The sequence below is a fragment of the Acanthochromis polyacanthus genome, chromosome 18 (genome assembly GCF_021347895.1).
Source record: "Acanthochromis polyacanthus isolate Apoly-LR-REF ecotype Palm Island chromosome 18, KAUST_Apoly_ChrSc, whole genome shotgun sequence".
NCBI classification, from domain to species: Eukaryota; Metazoa; Chordata; class Actinopteri; family Pomacentridae; genus Acanthochromis; species Acanthochromis polyacanthus.
Genome location: NC_067130.1, coordinates 13,247,478 through 13,269,559, shown reverse-complemented (window position 1 = coordinate 13,269,559; position 22,082 = coordinate 13,247,478). Strand labels below are relative to the sequence as shown.

Sequence of the window (22,082 nt, the reverse complement as noted above, 5' to 3'; positions counted from 1 at the left end):
CCCATTTGTATCAACATTTCAAATGCATAAGGGATGTACAAGACATCGGTTTCCACCTGATGGGAACAAAAATAGTTGCTTTCTTCTCATTATTTGAAGGTGAAATCCAAGATTTTTAAAAAAAATAGCACACAAAACCAACTCTTCTCCATTTTGTCCAGTTTATTACAAAAAGAGCACATATAAAAGGATAATATACAAGCCATGAAATCAAATTAAAATTAAAAAACAAAACAGAACAGTTTGGGTTTAGCAATGCAACTTTTGAGATCATTATCATTATTATTAGTAGTAATAATAAATAAAGTACAAAATTCCACCAAATGTGAATCTAACATTTACCCATAATATGCTCATCCATTTCTTCATCAACACACTCATCACCATTAATGCGCTATTGCTTTAATATTAACGATAAATAGTTCTATTTTCAGATAAAATATCCTATATTGAAAAACATTGCGCAGTCACAGCTAAACAGCAGATTTTCATACAAGGATGGCGGCAGCCCTTTCACTGGCACTTTTTGGGATATTTTCTCTTCAGTTTTGTTTTTCAGATTCAAGCAGCAACAAAATTAAATTTTTTTTTTCTGTTATATTCTTTGTATATATTTTCACCATATACTATTAAACCATTGAGACTATATTGAAACCTGAGAAAACATGCATTTTTAGAAAAGGTTGTGCTTTAAAGTCCTTGCCTTCCTTTTTAGACTGTGAAAGGAAACAGAGGATAGACTGGGAGGGGAGGGACGGACGGTAAAAATCGAACAAATGGAAAGAACAGGAGAAGGAGAACGGAACAGAGGAGTGAACTGAAGAAAGACTACTGTAGTATTTGGAAAGCCCACAGTGAAACATGCCTCTTTATAGTCGGAACTATTTCCACTACATTTAATGCTTCAGACCAGCAGCTAGTTTGGACAGTTTGAACTTTAGAGTAAAATGGCTTTTTGTAGACTCCTGTCAAATGTTGTCTTCTCTCCTTCAGTCCCCCGTTCATTTCTTTAATTATGCAACCAATAAGGCATGGTGGCTTCATGGATTGATTGTTGTTCATGGTTTCAGTAATATGGAAATATCTCCTAACACTTAAAGCGAGGCACTTGTTATGCTTAACTCTACGCACTACTTTGGAAAAAAGGAACTGAAGAGAAACACCAGAGAGATGAAAATTAAAGAGAGATACAAAAGAGTTAAAGCGAAGGAACATGCTTCATTAAGACCCATAGTGCATTGTGAGAAGCAGAGCATTAAAAAAAACAACTAAAAAACAAAAAGCCAGTTAGTTTAAATCATCTAAACAACTAAACTTTTTTTTGCCAGTGAGAGGGTTCCCATATTTAAACAAGTGAGTGCAAAACAAAAAAAAGAGAGAGAGAAAGAAGTCACAAACTAAAACCTATTCACTTCAATTGCAGTTTGTCCACTACATCACAGCATGGGGGATCAGAGAAATTGCATTGAATGGAATGTAACCAAGATCCACAGCACCACATGAGAGAGAGAGAGAGAGAGAGAGAGAGAGAGAAAGACAGAGAGAAAGAGACGGAGAGCGGGCTCAGTAGCTCAGCCTTGGACAGTAAACATCGCACAGCCAGCTTGTGGAGATCAAACAGCAGGGCTAAATCTTTTTTTTCTTTTACTTTTAGTGTTCCAAAAAGTACAACTGCATGCAAAGCATTCCCATTTAAAACAATGCAAAAATGAGGTAATAGTTTTTTTCATAGCGTTTTTGTGTTATTTCTAAATAAATAAATTATGATTCAGTTGCCCCTCCCTCAAAAAAACTATATAAAATTAAATACATACCCACAATATCTACAGTTAGTAATAAATTATGATTGTTAAATACTTAAGGCATCTCAACTGACAACACCCTGTGTAAACTATGAAAGCTTCATCACAGATGACTCCACTACAGGAGGAGGCAGTGTCAACACTGGCAGTGCACAAGACAGGGAGAAGTAATCCGTGTTAATTGATCCTCGGCCCTCGAGGCTCAGAGAGTCTCCGGGACCTGATCTGATCCTTTACTATCACAGTGTGTAGGACAGTGAGGGTCCTAAAGGCATCCTGTAACACACAGCTCCGTGGAACTGAAGTGACAAGCCGACACAAAGAGTGATAAAAGAAAAGGAGGGGGAAAAAAAGAAGTGGCAGAGAGTGAGTGAGTGAAGCAGTCGACTCTTTTTAACAGCCTGACTGTTTCCCTGCTGTCGTGTCGTCTCGCGTCTATGTGCACTGTGAGAGGGAGGCTGCCTCCGTCGCACCACGTTCTACATGTTCTAGCAATACAGCATAGCAACCAGCATAGCAACCACGAGGGGAGGTCTGTCACACGGAATACACAAGATCAATACGCAAGCTCCTCTCCCAGCTGAAACACTGCATGAATCTATACCTAAATATAAACCAAATATAATACCGAAGGAAAAAACGTTTTGTTGCTATAACTATTGTCACATGTGCTTGTTCTTTAGGCAATAAGGTAAACATCAAAAAGAGGATCCCATCGTTGCCACCGAAGGGGACAGGATGAACACACGCTACGAGTCAGGGGAGCAACCACTGACTGACTTTTTTTGTTTGTTTGTTAGTGTTGAGAAGATAGTCACAGCTCAGATTAACTAAGTCATGCACAGGCGTCTCTGTACCGTTTTAAACTGAAGTAACGCTACTGAAGCAAACAGCCCAAGTCCACAATGAAACATGCATTTTTAGTACACACTGTTCTGCCACTGGCCCCGCGCCAGATGAAATGCAGGTACAAGGGCCGCTAAATCCTCCCACCTCGCTCTGCAGTGCATGATAGAAGTCTTTTCATCCCTTTTTTTTTGGCTTTGTGTTGTATAAGCACTCCAGTGGCCATGCTATTAACCTACGCCGAGTTAAAGACTTGGTGTCGCCTCTAACCCTTGAAACGCACTCAGTCACTTTAACACACATTTGTTAGACACATTCTTTAAGTCTCACACAGCAGGGCAGAGAATCACACACACACACTCACACACACACACATATGAAACCTGTGTGCAGATTCAAGCTACACTGTGACAAAATGCATTTTGGTAAAACACTTTCTACCTTTTTTTTTGTTACCTTTTTAAATTTGAAACACAAAAAACAACTCGATCACTGGCTTCGGTTTGTACGGCAGTGAAAGAGACCTACTCACATGACACCATCTCACATGACACCAACCCAAAGTAAATGTACAACTGTATTGCAAAATGTCAAAGCTGCATGATAGAAGTAAAACACTCAGCTAGCTGGCGCTTGGCCCCCGAGAAGGCGACAGTGCACCAGATATCACTTGTTGGTTACTGCTACTCTACTACGACCACAAATGATCTTTAGGTAAACATGGCATCAGAGCGTTTAGTTTCTGTTAAGCTTCCTTGTGTGGCAGAATATTCATTTTGACTGTGTTTGAAAAGAGAGAAATATATATGTATTTATATATATGTATAGAAAGAGAGAGAGAAAAGAGAGAGAAGTAGCCAGCTCAGTGTGGGGTTATGCGTTTTTCCACTCTCAGGACGTTAAGTCATGGCTTTGAGAACATGCTACACAGCCCAGGGCTACCTACAGTACGACACCACAACAGCGACAACACCCCACTTACGACCAGCAAGCTACAAGTAAACCCTGTGTACATGAGTATGTGTGTGTTTTTGCGTGTCTTTTGCTTCCAGGGGGATGTGCTTCTATATAAAGAGAGTCCGTTGCGGCCTCTCGTGCAGTTAGTTATCCTGGCTTGGCTCAGTAAAGCGTGAGTCAGAAGGGTGGTGATGTCACATGAAGTCTGGAGACATTTGGCAAAGCACCCAACGGAGGTGAGGGGTGGAGGGACGGCCGGCGGGCCGGGGTGGAAGAAGAAGCAGGAACCACACGAGGGTGATCAAATCACGGGGGTTAGTCGAAGCTCATCAGCAGTCAGGGTTCAGCTGTGTTTCGATGTCAACCCGACAGATTGGACACTTCCTGCTGGTGGCCAGCCATTGGTCCACGCAGCCCTGGTGGAAGAGGTGCATGCAGGGTAATCTCCTGCAGGACAGAGAGACAGAGGGACATTAGGACAATGGCAAGACTGACTCTCCCACTGCGCACAGCGACGTGCTCGTAGAGAACTTCTGAAATGAGCAGGGAGTTAATTTTGTTCGTTCAGGCATGCAGAGACAACTTCTGTTGAGTCATCAGTCCCACACGCCCCTCAGACAGCTGAGACTCCATATGCTGTAAGCCGACCCTCCTTCCTCCTCCCAGGGCACAGTTCTTATTCCCTGAAATTCATTCCACAGCTTGGCTTTAGATGCATGTGCAAACCAAAGTGTTCATATCAGTGCCTAAGGCTGAGCTAGGCAGTACTTTTCTGAGCTGCAATGGACGTAAATTCCAGGTGTTGCAATTCAAGTCAATTTAGTCAATCATAGCTTTTCACTGATCAGACGAGATGGTAAAATTGGCAACAAAGTCTGTGGTGACAACACAGGGATGAACTATGATGCACTATTACTGGCTCAGTGAGGTATGAAAGTCAAAGTTTTTAGTGTTCAGAAGGAGGCTTTCTTTTAACATGTTAGATCACCGTGGTAACTGATGTAGCACAGCTAATTTGAGTTTGAGAATTAAATCAGCTGGACTTCTTTTCCTGAGAATGCAAACACATGCTCAGAAAAACTGCATTCAATCATTCAGTTAGTGATGCAGAAAACGCATCGATAGATTCTTATGCTTGTTCCCGATTTGCTGTCAATTCTGTTTTACACTGCTGGTACTGCAGCTAATATGACACAAATTAGAAAATCCGCATTTATCTCAAAGAACTTTGATTTGGCCAACAACAAAAATGACTTCCACATATCCTTCATTTTATGACTTCTTGAGTATCTCGTGTAAATGTGTGATGGTTCAAATCAGAGAGCTCTAACAAGCAGCTGTCACATTAGATATAAGTGGCTATACTGAGAGTGCACTCAGTGGTAAAATAAATGTATTAACATACACCACTAACAGTTGTCCACCAGCATTCCTCTTGTTTATCATTTGCTGTGGCAGCAATTTTCACTCTAATAAATTTTAATATTCTTCATAGCTCTCCATTACTACAACTTGTTCCTCTTGACTGAAGTAGGCGGCACACAATCGGTTCATTTTGTGAAGAAAAATAGTCAACTGACATGACAAATGTCCCTTTCTATGGAAACACACAAAGAGCCTGATGAAGAAGGGAAGAGCTGCATGAAAGCTGCTGTATATTTTCAGGCTTTTAACTTAATTTGCCTTTTCCTGATTCCTGCCTACTTCAGTTTTAAAGGAAAAATGCACATTCTGGTGAATATATTTATCAGATAAGAGGATAGAAACCAGTTTTAAATCTGTGCAACACATATGAAGACACAAACAGGAGTTGGTTAGCTTAGCTTAGCATAAAGACTAAACACTGGGGGAAACATCTAGCGTCACTTTGCTAAACGTCTATCAGCTCATTGATTAACATTTCTGTTTGTTTAATTCATAGAACAAACTGAGTGTGACTGTAACCAAAGTGTAAATATGTGGGGGAAGAAGTGTTGGACTATTTCTTGGCCAAGGCTACAAACTTCCTGGAGTTTCCACTCAAAGCCTGGCAACCACACAAGACAAATGACCGTTTTTTTTTACAATTAATCAGTGATTTTGTCACCATCTGGCCACCTGATTTATAGCTTTTAGACTAAGACAGGCACACTACCTGCTGGCTGTTGCTTTATATTCATTATACAGACATTAGTGTGGTATCGATCCTCTTATCTAACTCACCAATAAGCAACAACATTTGACTAATTGTGTGTTAACAAAGCATTTCTGACCTGACGTCCTCTCCGTCCTCCAACATGGACAGACAGATGGTACATTTCTCATCCACATCTGTTTCCTCCTCCTCCCCAATCTTCAGCTGCAGGGGCTTTCTCTGTTAGCAGGTCACATTACAGGGAGACAAAAAGCAGGGTCAAAAAAAGGTAAATTTGTTCAGTAGGTAGTGTGTCTGTGGGCTATTCTTGTTATCTGCCATATATACCTTCTTGTATTTGTGTGGAAAGGTGAATCTCTCTATAGTGGTCTGAACAGCTCCTCTGTTGACGCTCCCCAGTCGGTCCTCCAACTGCAACAGCTCCTGCAGAAACAGTTCAAGTTGAGCAGAATGAAGCAGAACACCAATAAAACGGAAACTGAGCTGAGATCATTTTGGTAACTGCTGTTTTCAAGGTCAAATTCAAATCATTAAGTAGAAGCAGAGCTGAGTAAACTCCGTCTGCTGACGGAAATCATGCAATATGATCTAAAATTGCAGAATAACTTCTAAATATAACTTGAAGTGAATTTGTTTTGTCAGCTAGAATAGAGTTCAATGCAGATGGGACTGCACAATGACACAAGGCAATCTAGGGTTTGAAGGGGGGATGGAAAGTTTGGAAAGGATGGAGAATTTTAATCAATGACAGACAGATTTACCTCGTAACTTTCCCGCACAGCAGTGGCATGCCTCGACGGATTCAGACTTTGCAGGGCCAACAGATGTAGCTGGGGGTACGGGTAGTTTCTGATTTCATGCACAACCTGGAAAAACACAGTTCTTTATCATTTGACAGCAATTTTAATCTCGTAGTCAGTTTTACTCCATTGTATTGTTGCATTGCCTCATTTTTAAGGATCCTCATGGTGACACAAAAACCTAAACTGTGTTCCCAGTTTGCAAAAGTTGCTAAAGATGGTGTCCTCTCAAAGCTTGTGATACAATCATTACCATCATACCCTAGTGTGTCCTTTTACATGTGATGTAATACTAATTACTGCCAAATGTTTGTACTTATTGGTTTGGATCATTGCGGTTTTTAAGTCTTAAATGGATATAAGAAGATGCATCTAAAAAACTCGCAAATAAAATATTACTCTGACAATAAAACTCAGAATAAGGGGCAACTTGAGAGCTGAGTGTTTTAAGGCTCTTACCACATGGTGCAAATGCCATCAGCAGCAAGTCTGACCTTTACCGCATACCATTCCCCTGCACTCTTTCCCCACATTTCCTGTACGTCTCTACTGTGACCACATAAAAGTCTTAAAATTCATGCTAAAAATAGGCAGCACAGTCTGCATCCAACATACCACTTGTGCAGAGGATGTGTTCCTGGGGAAGTGGTGCATTCGAGGGGAGGCCAGGTAATGCTGATAGTGCTGCGGCAGCTGCTGGAGCTGGTACTGATGGTGAGGGAGGCCAGCATCAACGCTGAGATCCCTGCAGAAAGACGAGCAGGAGACTAAATCAGCATTGTCGTCCGTGCTAGGCAGCGTGACAGATGGGTGCAGAGATGAAAGGATGGGGATAATTTCTCAGCTCGGCAGGACTCTAGTTAATCTCCGACGGCGACTCACCAGTCAGTGCCTTCGGCCAGGTACCGAGGCTGCTGTGTCATTGGCTGGGGAACATGGAGGGGAGGGGAGTACTCGAAGCCGGAACGCAGTCGATGAGGGTTCAGGGGGATACGCTCCTGGGTTCTTCTGGAGATGGAAGAGGAGATAAAAAGTTTGTTTCGGTTTTCTGTGAATATATAATGAAAGTGTATATCTTTAGTTTTAGGGTGAGGATTTAAGTTAGGGCTAGAGCTAGGGGTAGGATTAGGGTTAGGACTAGAGTTAGAGCTAATGTTAGGGCGAGAGCTAGAGCTAGGATTAGGATTTGGATTAGGACTAGAGCTCGAGCTTGGGTTAAGGCTAGAATTAGGGTTAGGGCCAGAGCTATAGCTAGGGTTAGGATTTGGGCTGGAGCTAGATCTTGGGTTAGTGTTAGGATTAGGACTCGAGTTACGGTTGGGCATTGGGTTTAGGGTACTACCTGGAGTGTGGGAGAATCCTGCGATGCTGCGCTTCAAGGAGCTGCTGTTGGATGAGGTATTGCTGGTGTAAGGCCTGAGGTAGGAATGAAGGCCCCGGCACATCCTGGAACTGAGGGGGTGCAGGCAGGGCAGTGAGGGGCGGATGGTGTGCGGGGGGCAGGTGGGTGGCCAGGCCTGTCTGCGGCGGCTGGCTGCCGTGTCCCAGAGGGAACTCGGCTGAGATGGGCGCCTGGGGAGCGCCCAGGTGAAAGTGTCGGCAGGAGGTAGCATGGCTGTGCTGATGCCTCGTGAAGTGTGCTCCTACGGGAAATAAACGCGAGCCGTCAGGATTGAGCCAGATAAGCTTGTGATTACTTTCATCCGAGCAGACGCCACAGAGAGACGAACCAGACAGGAGGACATACTGACACATAACTGCAAAAACAACACACTTGATGAGACAAATTTGTCCTTTCTGGCTTTCACGCTCACACACAAAAAACACTTAACAAGCAAACACACAGAGAGAACATAAAAACAGGACAGACTTGACAGTGGAAGAGACAAGACAGACACAGCAGCAGATGGATGACACAGACATTGAGACCCCTGTGGAGCAAAATCTAAACCCACCCAGTTTTCACCCAATATCCTGCCTCTGTGCTTGCCATGCTGGAGTCTGCAGGGAAGATGGATTTTCCCGAACAGCCTGAGGTGTTTCCAAGAACGTCTACAGCACCAATGGCTCTCTGTGGTCCGTCTCCTCAGTACTTAATAGATTAATGTGTAGATTTCTCATTAGAAGAGTCTGGTAACATTAGGGCACCGCGGCAAATAAGGTCGGCTCCGAAGATTATGTGCCTCCATTTATACCTTACCCCACCCTCCCTATCAGAAGCGGAGGAGACATGAGATTGTGTGGCAGTCCCACTGAACTGCCTCGGTGTTGACTTGCACAGAACAATCAATACAAATTACTCTGTGCTCAGAGAAATGAGGGCTGCAAGGAGGGTGAGGTCGGGACAAACAATAAGTACTTCAACTTCCCATTGCAGCTTTTCTCTCCCTTTCTGGACTGGTAAACAGACAGCAGGGTCTGGTGGATGGATAGTGCAGAGTGTAAATTAAAACACCTCAGTATTGTGTCTTTTTGTGGCCCACAAACAGCCCATTGATATGATTTGCAGTTTCAAGCTCCATCAGGCAGAGTAAATCAGTAAAACAGTAATATGTGGTGACACTGCATGTCTAATATGAGCAGCAGGGAGGATTTGGCTGTTAGTTAATGGTTTGTGATATGTTTAACATTTGCTGACAAATTTAATTAACAGTGGATGGTTCCCTGAGTTGAAATCTAATTCACAAATTATCAAGTTCAAGGAAATAATTGGAGGATTTTCAATGTAAACATTAAATCCTGTATGCATATGTGCATTTAAATATTTCATTTTTTGAAAGCAAAAGCTCAACATTTTGGAGAATATGCTGATAAATAGAGAAGAATGTTGAAAACAGTCTCAACCTGCAGCTGGTTAGCTTAGTTTGGCACAAAGGCTGGAAACAGGGGAAACAGAAAGCTTCGCTGGGACTACAAAAATCTGTTGATCTGCTGCTCCAGAGCTGACTAATCAACCTCATCTTGTCCATTTAATCTGCAAAAACCAAAATGCAAAAACAGTTGAGACTTAAATTAGCATAACTTATTAATTAGTGAGCTCGAGAGGTGCAGGTGGGATGATGTTGCTATCTTTAGGGCAGAGTCTTTGCAAAGCAAATCAGTATATTTCTCAAAAGGTCAAACAATTCATTAAATTTTTACTGAAATTAGGTATTAATATGGTTTTGCTTGGTTGCATATGGCCTTGGGATACGGGAAACCAGTGAACCTAGAGAGCCATGAGCAAACTGAAAACAACATTTGGCTGAGGAAGTAGAGCAGAAATGGCAGACTGGTGGTTTGGATTGGTTAAAGGCTGCACATCAGTTTTGTATGAAGCCTGTGACCCGGTAAGGCTGGACTCCATGCGAGGCTCGAGGTAAATATCAGATTATTCGTCTTCGGGCTCCTCCACAGTGTGAACCTCTGACATTAATATTTGACATATTGCAGAGCTGCCGGCAGCAAACAGCCCTGATGTTGTTATTGTTACATTTGGGCTTCGACACAGAATGCCTGGTTGGTGCAGCATGGACCCCCACCCATGCACCCACCCACACATCCCATTCACTTCTCCTCACCCCTGAGCTGCTGCACAGGCGGCCCCTCCCCCACTCTGTGGCTGCGGCATGGTGTCCCAATGTGAGTGACAGCCCTGTAAGCCCCGCCCACCTGCGACTGCAGCAGTCTGGCATGGAAACCTCTCCCTCCCTCCCTCCTCCTCGGCTTCCATCACTGCAGCTTTACAAATCACACCTCCTCTCTAACATAATCCTGTCTGGTGGTCCTCCATCATGTGACGCACGACCGTCCCCACACCTGCTGATATCACTGATTTAAACCCTGGCATCAGGTTGGCAGGTTGATGGGTGAAATTAGCCTCTGTGCTGTGCAGCTGCACTGAAAACCTGCATCCAAACGGCCCTTCCTGCTACATGCTTGCACTGACCTTGCTTCTGTGCATTGATCAAATAAGGACAGGCTAGGTGGAAGACATAAACGCCTGTGGCTGTGCAGCTACTGTGGAATAACATATGCATTACAGCTGCTGAGTTATTTAAAAGTCTGTTGCTGTAGCTTGGTGGAGAAATTTGCCAAGCACACATGGCTGCGTCTCAGGCACACCTTGTGTCTGCACATAAATAACTCCCGACTATTTCAGACATTGTGAACAGATGTAAGGCTCAAGTGGTCAGAACGGGACAGCAGCAGGTCCCAGACTTTGAAACTGTTTAAATTTCTGAGTGTATATTTAAAATGTGCTTCTAAATACTTGAAATTTCTGACACCATAGTGTATGCTGCATGCTTTGGCCAACTGTTCCACTTTCAAACTCTTAAAAGAAGCTTTTAATGCTGTATTCAAAGTGGAAGCAACTCTTCAAGGCGGAGAGCGGATTATAAAGCACAAACAGGATCCTTCAGTGGTTGTGTTGTTAAAAAAAAGCCATTTGCTAACATCTTAAGCTGAATTATTAGTTATTTACTAACACAAATTTAAGCTTTTTTTCTGATGTTAATGTTTAACAAACCTTATCTGCACTCATATGCAATGTGAGCCTAATTGGGTTTATTTATGCTGCAGTCACAAGCTACAAATTCACAACTAGACGATGAATCAGTTTGTTTTCACGTTACAAAACTGTGAGCAGCAACGTGCTGCTTTGTGATTTAAGAGTTTATTTAGAAATGTGTCAAGGTCTGTTCTGCTAATTAACAAGAAAGATATGATAACAGGCCACTAGCTTAGTGTTACATAAAAACACAGAGATAAAACTTGGCGTAACTTAACACAAAGACTGGAAACAGCTAGCCTGGCTCTTTCTAACACCTACCAGCCCCCATTAAAGCTCATTAATTAACACATTATCTGTTGTTTTGCACACACAATATCTAAAGTGTAACAATGATCTGTGCCATTTTGCTGCTAACAAATCACTGACTTCTTAACGTTTTGGTTTATCACGTGATAAATAATGAACTTTCAAATAGCTGGTAGATGCCAGTTGTTACTGTGGGACCAAGTCGGTCTATTTCCCCGTCTCCAGTCGCTGTGCTAAGCTAAGCTAACTGTCTGCGTCTTCGTGTTTTTCTCACATATATGAAAGTGGTATTGATCTTCTCATCTAACCGTTACAAAGAGAACAAATAATGTATAATTTAATAACACATAGTGCAGCCTGCAGAAGAGTGCAGTCGTTTTTAATGTATATGTAATGAAGAGAGACTTCAGAGGTCTGTTCGGTTTAGATACCAGCAGATACTGAAGGAAGGCTGAGCAACAACATGATATCCCTGCAGACGATTCATGCTTCATATTGTTTATACCATTGCAAATAACCCTTTGTAATGTTTGCGTGTATTAGAAGGGTTTTAATTTGCCGGGTTAGTACAAAACAGACATTCATCTCTGACTGTTTTTTTCCGTTAAAATCTTCTCAACTGACTTTACAGAAAACCGATAACCATGATTTTATCTGTTTACACCAATGAGTGGATGTGAGTGAGGCTGTGTTTTGTTGTATAGATAGTGTATGGATTAGGAGGGAATGACAGCATATAACAGGAGGTATCAATGCTGGTGTTTCTGCATAAAATAAACATGCTTTTTTCCCCCCTTTCTTTTCTCTCCTTTTTTTTTTGAATGGATAGAAAATTTGGTTGCCCCTACTCCAAAGTCAGCAGAGCAGCAACTTGAAGAAACTCTGTCAAAGACAGCTGAGAAATGAGAGCACATATAGAGTGAGGGGACCGTCTCAGTGACAGCACAGTGTGGAGGGAGGAGGGGAGGAACACATGGAAATCAGCAAAAAGCACACTGAAGGTTAGGAAGAAAACTACAGTCTTTATTGGAAAATATTAGTATGTGTGGCACTGTGTGATAATAGTAATAATAAGAGTAATATATCCTTCATAACCATAATAATACCATGCAAATAAAGACCAAAGGCAAGGCCTGACCATGCTCTCTGTAGGGTTAACAGAACAGAAGCAGCATCCAATGAGTAGATGTGTATGCTTACAGCACATTTCAGTACAGCAGGGACATCTCTACACAAAGATTACATTGGAATCTGCTGTTCAATGTGGAAAAACAAAAGTATAAAATGACCATGCATTAGGATCTAATACAAGAACATAAGGTAGAAAACCACAACCAAAGAATAAAAGACATTTTGATTCTAAAAAGGAGTTCTACAGCAGTGCAGGATATACACATCCCTGTAAAATGGATAGCATTCTGGAGGTGCTGGAGGAAAGATTTGAAAGGGGGCTGTGCATGATAGTGGGTTTTTTTTTTTCCAAAATGGCAAGATGAGTTAGACCTGAGTCTCGCCAATTTATTGTGAAATCAATTCAGCTCGCAGGAACAAAGGCTTTGACACATGGATAGGAATATGAGCGGACGTTTGGACGTCTCTGTAACAGGTGCAGTGGACCATCAAAGGTGAAAATAACACCACAGAAATTAATGTGATTCCAGTGCTGCAGACACAGGCCAATTAGTGAGCGTTAGGATAACAGGATGATTGATAATAAAGTGCTTTATCCACAACAAAAGCTGGTACAATGCACCTTTGCAAATAGGGGATGGAGACAGTAATCAGAAGAGTTCGATCAAGCCTGGCTGTAATCGAATCGGGGAGGATCAAAATGTATCCACTTTACAGAAATTTACAGCAGAATGTAGTCTATCCACACTGAATGGGAGAATCACAATGACAGTCTGTAGTCCAGTCTAATGCTACAATGGGTTATTCACTAAAGAGCAACATGACAGTTTAAATAAAGACAAACTGTTTTCTACAGAAAGTGTTATTCTTTAGTCTGTTACACAGAAGGATACGGTATGAGTGGGAACTCGGTTTTAATGCCAATGTCGTCTTCAGATGGAAAGAGGAAATGAGGAAGAAGGGGTTCACAATACAGCTAGATGCAGAGAACAGGCAGAGGCTACGGCAGACAGCAGCAGATGATCGTTAGCTACACAATGGAGGGGGACAAAGGTCTGAGAAATGCGGAATGTAGAGCCAGCCTCGATACTATGGAACAGGAAAAAAGAACACAAATAAAAGCACAATGAAATCATTGGTGCTACTGCATGTAGTCTTTAACAATGCACGTCAAATTACCACTATTATTATTACATAATCAACACAGATAGCCTGCTGCAGTGGGAGATGATGTTATTGTTGGTTTGTTATGGCCAATTCAACGCCTTTATGCTGTTACTGGAGCACCTGCAGCGAGATTTGCAGGGATTTTTTTAAGGTTGAGGGGGGGAGGAAAAAAAGCAGCCATGTTTAGAGCCCTGTTACAATACAGCCAGTCATATCTGTAATCTAATTTAAAGCCATTACGCTACTACTTGTCGTAAATGGAAGAAGCTGTGATGAAAACTAAACGGAGCGCAGGAAAAATCGACAAACGCGATGCCAGCTGCACACAAAGGATAAAACAACCCCTCTGTCACTTTGGATTTAAATATTTGGTTAAATTAATGGCATTGTTAGCTAAACCTGAGCTAGTGTTAATCTGCTGGTTTTCTAGCTGAGACCCCTCGTTACACACTTGATCTCGGCGGAAGATGAGCCAGACAGCACCGCGCTAGCAGCGGAGGATAAAAGAAAAGCAGGGCTGCCATTTGACAGCTGCAGTCATTCGGTGCCGCTATCAGGCCCCGAAACACCCGAAAATACCGTTTTAGCTCCATTACGCGTCTTCAGGCACACCAGAGGGGTTTTTAACGGTCGCGGTTCCGCTACATTCACGCGACGCTACAGCTAGCAGTTCGGCTAATGTGGTCGCTATTACCGCTGGCTTTAGCTAGCAGGTGTCAGCTCTGTTTACATCATCTGTGGACACTTGGAAAAAGACGAAACGCCGAGAAGATTTGTTAGGGTTAGAGTATGAAAAACACAAAGCTAGTCATACCTCTGTTTCTAACTGAGCCGAAGACGGGCAGAACCAGATATCCAACATGTACTAACACCATCCTGGGTCCTTCTTTGTTGTGTGCGCAGCCAGTGAGACAGATGGTCCATGGAAATGATCCCCTCCAGTCCTCGGCACATTCAAACGGACAGGCTGCGCTGCCTGCACACACGTACCCGGGCGACCAATCACCGCGGCCCTCCGAGCAGGACCCTCCGGCTCTGGCAGCCCGATCCACCAATGGGAGCAGCGGCGGGGCGGGGACGTCTGTGTTGTGGGCAGCTCGCTCCTCCATGACTAGAGCCTCAAGCCTGGATCACTGGGAACTTGGTGGCTCTGTTTCCATGTCAGGGAACCTCAAATAAACTAGTAGTACTGTTTACATAAGAAGAAGATTTAATGATAAATAAATAGTATACATTAATCTGCAAAATTAATGCAGCAGAGGTGGAATCTAACTAACAAATGTACAGTACTACAAATCTGAGGTCCTAGTACTTGACTTGACTCTTATCTTTAAACAAAACTTTCTTTTTCTTTGCTTCATTTATATGACATAATTTTGGAGCTTTCTATTCTCTCAAACTTCAGGCCAGTTACTAAGGTATAAGGGCTTTTCTCATTTTCTGAAGTAGACAGCAGGGTCTGGATGATGGTGCAATGTGTAGTATGATAGATAGATAGATAGATAGATAGATAGATAGATAGATAGATAGATAGATAGATAGATAGATCCCCTTGGGGAAACAATGCACAAAAGATCATGCAATTGAGGTGCCAATCATGCTGGTCGAGGAAAGAGCAATGGGAGACGCCAGTGTTTACAAATAGTGACGTCACGAAGTCACGTGATTACGGCGCTGGTTGGCAAGAGGAACCAGAGGAACAATGGCTGATGATAGCAATGCGAACTATCCTTTCGTGAAATTGTCCGATTATGCTCAATCCTTATCACCTGAGGCCCGACAAATATACGTGAGTAAGCTGAGACATCAGGGAAACAGTAAAACCTTGCCAGATCCCTACAATTTGAAGACTGGGCGGGTTGACGATCCTTCATTCTGGCCGGACATTTCCTTCACCGACATTTATTTTTAATTGATTGACACCGCTGGGCAGTTCACCCACCCAAAAATATATAATTATGAATTAAAAATAATATATCTTCTGTTAATCTTCAACAAGATGTCAAAGAAACGTCAAGAAGTTGCTGTATTTTTGGTCTCCAGTATGGCTTCTATGTAACAGTAACAGACGCACAGCATTGGTGATCGAAAATAGGACAATTCTAAAAAACGATCGCTAGACGCATACAGAAACAAATATGGTTACAAATAGGAGGCTGCTGGCTTAAGGAGATGTTATTGAATATGCTTCATTCGACTTTAGTATACTTTCATCGCCTAAAAAGCGATCGGTAACACATGACAACACTGAACCAAACCGAAAGTGTAGAGATCGCTTCACGCGAAGGATGCGACACTAAATCAATATCTTTTGGTAAATACGCTCAAAGTTAGACATACTAAACATGCTAAACTGTTGAATAGTTTACCTGAAGAAAAGTGGGAGCCACAAACACGATCTCTGCTACTTACTGGGGTACAATTTTTCCTGTTGATGGCTGAAGCCACCGCCATCTTCGCTCTCCTGACATCGGTATTCGGTGAAATTTCAAGCCTGATCCCTTCTCAAAACGCTTCGTACAACCAACAACTACACATGCTGTTACCACTGTGGTAAATACATGAGCAATTTCATTCATGAAAAGCGATAACTTTACGTATTTGTTTCAAACCCGATACCGTTCTCGTAGCAAGCCGTTATGTTACTGCCGGTTCTTGCCAACCAGTAGCAGTCTTGTACCACGTGACCATAGCAAATGACGACACGCTGGCGTCTCCCATAAGGTGCCTAAAAGTGCTGGCATTTATAGAAATATGCAGCAAAAAAATCGTTACTATATACATTAAGGTGTAAATTGATAGTATTGACAAAAATTGCAATGTTATGAGAGTACAGAATATATAAAAATAGAGTATGATAAAATACAAAGGTACAATGTGATAAAATACAACTAATAATATTGTGTTTTCACAAACATTCCATTCATATAATTTACACAGTTTGTGACAGAGTAGATCAGTAAAACAGTAATATAGAGGATTTGGCTGTTTGTTAATGGTTTGTGATATGTTTAACATTTGCTGAGAATTCTAATTAATTTCACTGAATTGAGATCTAATTCACATATTGTGTAATATGTTCCAGGAAAAAAATCTGAGGATTTTCTGTATAATCACAAAATCCCTTGCACATATGTGCATCCAACTGTTTATTTAATTAATTTAAAGCAAAAGTTCAACATGTTGGAGAATATACTGATAAATAGAGGAGAGTATTTATACCACTCACTTGTTACAACCTGCAGCCGGTTCGCTTAGTTTGGCACAAAGGCTGGAAACAAAGTAAACAGAAAGCCTTGCTGTGATTACAAAATATGTTGTTCTGCTGCTCAAAAGCTTGCTAATCAACTGCATCTTGTTTGTTTGATCTACAAAAACTGAATGTACAGACAGCCAAGAAAAAATAGTCACAAGGTCCAACCAAGAAATGGTTTGTTTATCATTTTTATGTGTATATAATTTTAAAACAATAAATTGATCAAACTAACAAGATATAATGAACTTCAGAGGTGCAGGTAAGATGATGCTGCTATCTTTGGGCATCTTTTGTAAATCAAATGAGCATATTTTCCAAAAGGTCAAACTATTCTTTTAATTATTACCTAAATTACATATTTACATGTTTTTCCTGGTAGTATGTACACTTGGGAGACAGGAAACCAGTGAACCCAGAGAGCCATGAGCAAACTGAAAAACAACATTTGGCTGAGGAAATTTATTATGCTGTTAATGTCTATTTAGAAAGGAAATTAAATCAAATCAAATGTTTCATAGTAATCTGCAACATTAATTCAGCAAGGGGTGAATATTGTATTTCAGTTATTGGTACTTTACTAGATTCTTATCCTTTCATGAAACTTTCTACTTCGACTTCAGTACATTTATACAGATCATTCTGGCCTCTCTAACTTTAGGCAAATGTCTTTGGTAGCTTATCCTTCCAAAAATCTGGAGAAGTAGCCCTTATTCAGACTTGTAAAGAGAAACACGGCATTTATGAAAAGTTTCAGTCTGGATCAAACCACGTCACAGTGCAGAAACAACTCTTTTCAAGGTTTTTAATGATCATCTTTTAATTCTTGTTTCAGGAAAATCAGCCATTCTGGTGCTTTGGGCCTGACTGCTGCTTTTGACATTGTCGATCATAGTATCCTTACAGGTGAAGAGTGTGTGTTATCGAAGGTTTTGTCCTGAAATGGTTTGATTATTTTCTGACAGATGGAAGCTTCTTAGTTCACTTGGACAAACTTGCTTCAACTGCAGCTCCGCTCACTTGTGGGGTCCCCCAAGGCTCCATTTTGGGCCCGTCATGTACTGCCCTAGAGTCCAGATTTTACAAAATGTCAGATTCCTTTTTTCGTTTTCAGATGAGCTACATATCTACCTGGCCATAAAAATCAAGAGAAAAGACTCAGAGCAGCCCCTGCTGGACTGCAAAATATTAAAACTTGTATGGGTTTAAACTTTTATCATCCTAATGATAAAATGACTGAAATTATAATTTTTGATCGACCAGTACTATAATTTTGTTAAATGACCTTGTTTCAAAACTAAGAGACGTGACATGACTGAGCTTTGGTCCACTACATGTATTTATTAGCTACACTTAACCACTTATTTTGATTTTACATACATTATGTGCAAGATTGAAGGCTCTGATCATCCATACACGTTTCCAGTTACTGCAGCTGATTAGACCTGCTCAGGCTGGAGTTTCACACAGCTATGCAGGGGTTTACATGAGGTCACCAAACTCTATAGATTAAAACACATGACAGCATTTAAACTTACAGGAGCAAAGAGGATGATTGAAAAGTTGTCGGTAAATTTCAGGCTGTGCAAATCCATACAGTACTGCTGTGTTGTAACAGAATAAAATAAAATTGTGTGTTTAGACGGACCATGGGTGCAAAAACAATCAATAACAAAAATCCAATGTTTTATTACATTCAACAATCTGAAAGAAGTTATTCAGCTTAGTAGATTTAGCATTACTCTTTTGTAACACTGTTGGGCTCACAACAGACAGTTAGAAAATGGATCAAAACCGATGCAGGAGACACAGAGATGTTGTCTTTTTTTAAATTTTGCGTATTCTTACTTAATGTCAAAATCTGGTGCCCACATTACCCACAATGCTTGACATTTTGGTGGAAGAATCAGTGACAATTAGACCAGCAGTCTAACCTAGACATCGGCTGAGACAGATGGTCAGATTTCTCTGGGGCACCCCCAGTAGCAGGACAAACACAACCCTCAGCTCAGATAGAGTGTTCTTGCAAAAGTTGGAACTGCTACCAAAATCACAGTCCGGGCACCAGCAGCAATATGAAAATAAAATGCTGACACCTGATGGAGGGCATGGCAACATGTGTGCAAGCACAGCTGCTGGACACAAGCGCAGCAGAGTCATATTTCATGTGTATATACAGATGGATACATGCAATATGTAAAAAAAAAAAAAAGCCCTCAATCATAACATTTGCACCCGTATGCACAAATAAAAAGATACAACAGCTGGGACAAACCATCTGAATGTCTTACCCAGTGACTGCACTGATGTTATTTCATTATAGTTCAATTTGGTCAGGTCTATTTCAGTCAAAGCATGAAAAAGATTTAGTCTTGCCACCGCTGACAGTTCAGTTTGTCGTGTAGTCTGACCAGAGGCTGCAGGACATGATTCCACTTATCGCAAGTCACTGCTGGAGAAAAGCAAGTGTTGACAGGTTGATTTATGGCTGAATTAGTGTCCACATCCGACCATTTACTGTCCACATAGCGTGAGTCACTGAGCAGCTGTGAAAATGACATCTGAACATGAACTTTTTCTCCTCCTCACAGCAGTGCCATGCGTCAAACTTCCACTTGAAGCTGTGTGTCGCTGTAAGCTGTGAGACTGATGGACAGATGAGAGTCTAAATGCTTAGATAAGAAGAATTCTTAGGAAGTGGTAGCAGAACCAAAACAGGTGAAATGTTTTAATTCCAGTTGTCCTATAATCGAGAGAACATTTTAAAAATATATGCAGCGATACGACTCAACAGTTATGTATAAACAGATAATGCATAAAATTGATTCACTTTTAAGTAAAGAAACAGAAACAGGACTTTTAAAATCACAGTTAAAGTGTAGAAAACATCTTCCATCGGCTACAGAGTCAGTTTGCATTTGGAATCTTTGATTTTTAAGGGAAAGAAGACGCATTTGATTAAATGAAATTACAGTTTTAGCTTATCTTTGTCACTGTGGGGCCCAGTCAGATACCCTCATCAGGTAAATGTAGCTGAATAATCTGTTGCACATCATTAGGTAATACTTAATTCTCATCATAATTCCTCTGACTCTTCCTAAACATATGTTGCATCCCTTTTCTTTGCTGCAGAAATCCTGAAACCTGCCCGTGTCCTGAAAACCTCTTCGCCTTCAGTGCTAAGCCCGGAGGATGAAGGAACAGATGGGCATGGAGAGGCTGAGGGGGCCACAAAACTCTTCATCCCATATGTCCTTGTCTTGCAGTTCCCACCGTCTAAAGCTCTAAGCCTGCAGTGAAACACAAAGAGCCTTTCACACTGCTTTACTGTCACTGCAGGTCAAACTTCTGCAGTCAGCTGCCTTTCCTCACAAAAACACATATTTGATCTCCTCAAACTTTGTACTACAAATTATTTATAGCACAGCTGTTTCACTGCAGTATTTGTCTTCACAGTCGTTTAGTCTTTTATTTCAATGCAACAAACCATTTAATCTTCTCAAAAAATCTGTCATTGAAGCTTGAACAGCTAATTTTTTGCCTTTTTCACAGTTTTCTCTGTAAAAACAATGAACAGATTATTAATTTTTTTAAAATAGCTGTTGATTCTTTTAATCAGCGTGTTCTTTCAGCTTTAAATATCTCAGCATTTTAACAGAAGGAAACTGAGATTATGAGTTCTCTTTAACAGAGACTGGCACTAAAATGTAATGTCCTGACATAAAATCCTCCTAATTAGAAGTCGCTCCATGCATTCCTCTCTGCAAAAAGCCCTCTGGTGGTGGTTGGAGCAGTCATCAACAAATGAGCTGCCATTTTAAATAAACCTGGAGATACCTCTGAGGAGCACACGTGTAGCACAGAATCTACAGAAAGTGGCATCATTCAGACTGAAAAGACATCTGCAAGATGAAGAGACTCTCATTTCTGGCTTTGAGAGTGAGCCAGCACATTCACTGCTCTGTGAGGCCACCGCTGCCCTGTTAAAAAAAAGAAATTTGCATACAGCTGATCTTCTGCCCCGAGGGTGAAAAGAGCTGGTTAAAGGGCTTTGGTTTAAGGAAAAAAAGGGCCCTACAGACTGCATTGCTCCACTCCCTCATTGTCCTCTTCACGTGAGCCCCATATGTCCCCCTAGTGGCAGGTGTCGCAGTGTGACCTCTGACCCTGCATGCCAGTTTGGTGGGTGAGGGTGAAGCCGTATTGTTCACGGCGAGGCAGTTGTCTAGACTGTTTGTCGACGGGATGAAAGAAAACAATAAGACATGTCGTTAAGTATTGTACCTATAGTGGCAGTTATTGTCACTCATAAATGGAAGAAAATACGAGCGCAAAACTCTTCCTGACAAGCAAGAGTTCGGGATTCAGATTCATTATCATTACTTTTAAACATGAAGGAGAGCGAAAGTGGAATTTAAGTAACACTGTTTAAAAAAAACATGTCACGAACACTGCAAAAACTCCAAATCTTACCAAGTCTATTTGTCTTATTTTTAGTCAAAATGTCTCATCCCACTTGATTTAAGATAAATTCACTTAACAAGGGACATTTCAGCAAGATGGAGGGACCTGTTTTAAGACAACGCATCTTAAATATCTTATTAAGTCAAACAATCTTGAAATTATCTCGTTTTAATCCTCGTGTCGTCCTGCGGGTCAAATAGCCCCATTTTAAAGTTTAAAAATGCAGGGGAAAAAAATATATTTTCACAGTGAAACTTACACATTTTCAAAATCTTTTAGGAAATTTGAGTATTTTTTTGTGGAAAAAGAGAAATGTTAAAAAAATGTTTCTTTAAGAACATTCGGGGAAAAAAAATCAACCAAAATCAAGCAAAATTAGCTGGACTTTGGTTATTTCTCAATGTTCTTAAAGAAAATAGAACTTTTACCGATATATACGGAATCACTTTAGATATTTTTAGAATTTTTTTGGATGACTTATTTGTTTTTTGAAAATATTTACAATTTTTAGATTTTTTTTTTACATTTTTATTTCTTGCGTGAGGAAGTAAAACTTTGAGGGAAACTTTCAAGAAATTTTCTTCCTGAAGATTTTGCAAATTTTTATAAATTTGGGGAATTTTTTTGCTGAGTTTTGGATTTTTTTCAGATATGGGAACAATATTTTTTGGTGCCCATAAATGAAGACAACAGAAGGGCTAATACATCTCAAATTAGGAGGTTACAT

At 41.1% G+C, this 22,082-nt stretch overlaps 1 protein-coding gene across 1 annotated transcript; it reads right to left on the bottom strand.

Moving 5' to 3' along the window:
* Positions 1 to 144: 144 nt before the first annotated feature.
* Positions 145 to 14,676, bottom strand: rnf165a (ring finger protein 165a). The gene is made up of 8 exons (XM_022198549.2): positions 14,453 to 14,676; positions 7,882 to 8,182; positions 7,422 to 7,547; positions 7,155 to 7,284; positions 6,501 to 6,605; positions 6,067 to 6,162; positions 5,858 to 5,958; positions 145 to 4,052 (listed from the first exon to the last, which is right to left on the bottom strand). The coding sequence occupies exons 1-8, from the start codon at positions 14,511 to 14,513 to the stop codon at positions 3,935 to 3,937; spliced, it is 1,038 nt and encodes a 345-aa protein (XP_022054241.1). The 5' UTR covers positions 14,514 to 14,676; the 3' UTR covers positions 145 to 3,934.
* Positions 14,677 to 22,082: the final 7,406 nt, after the last annotated feature.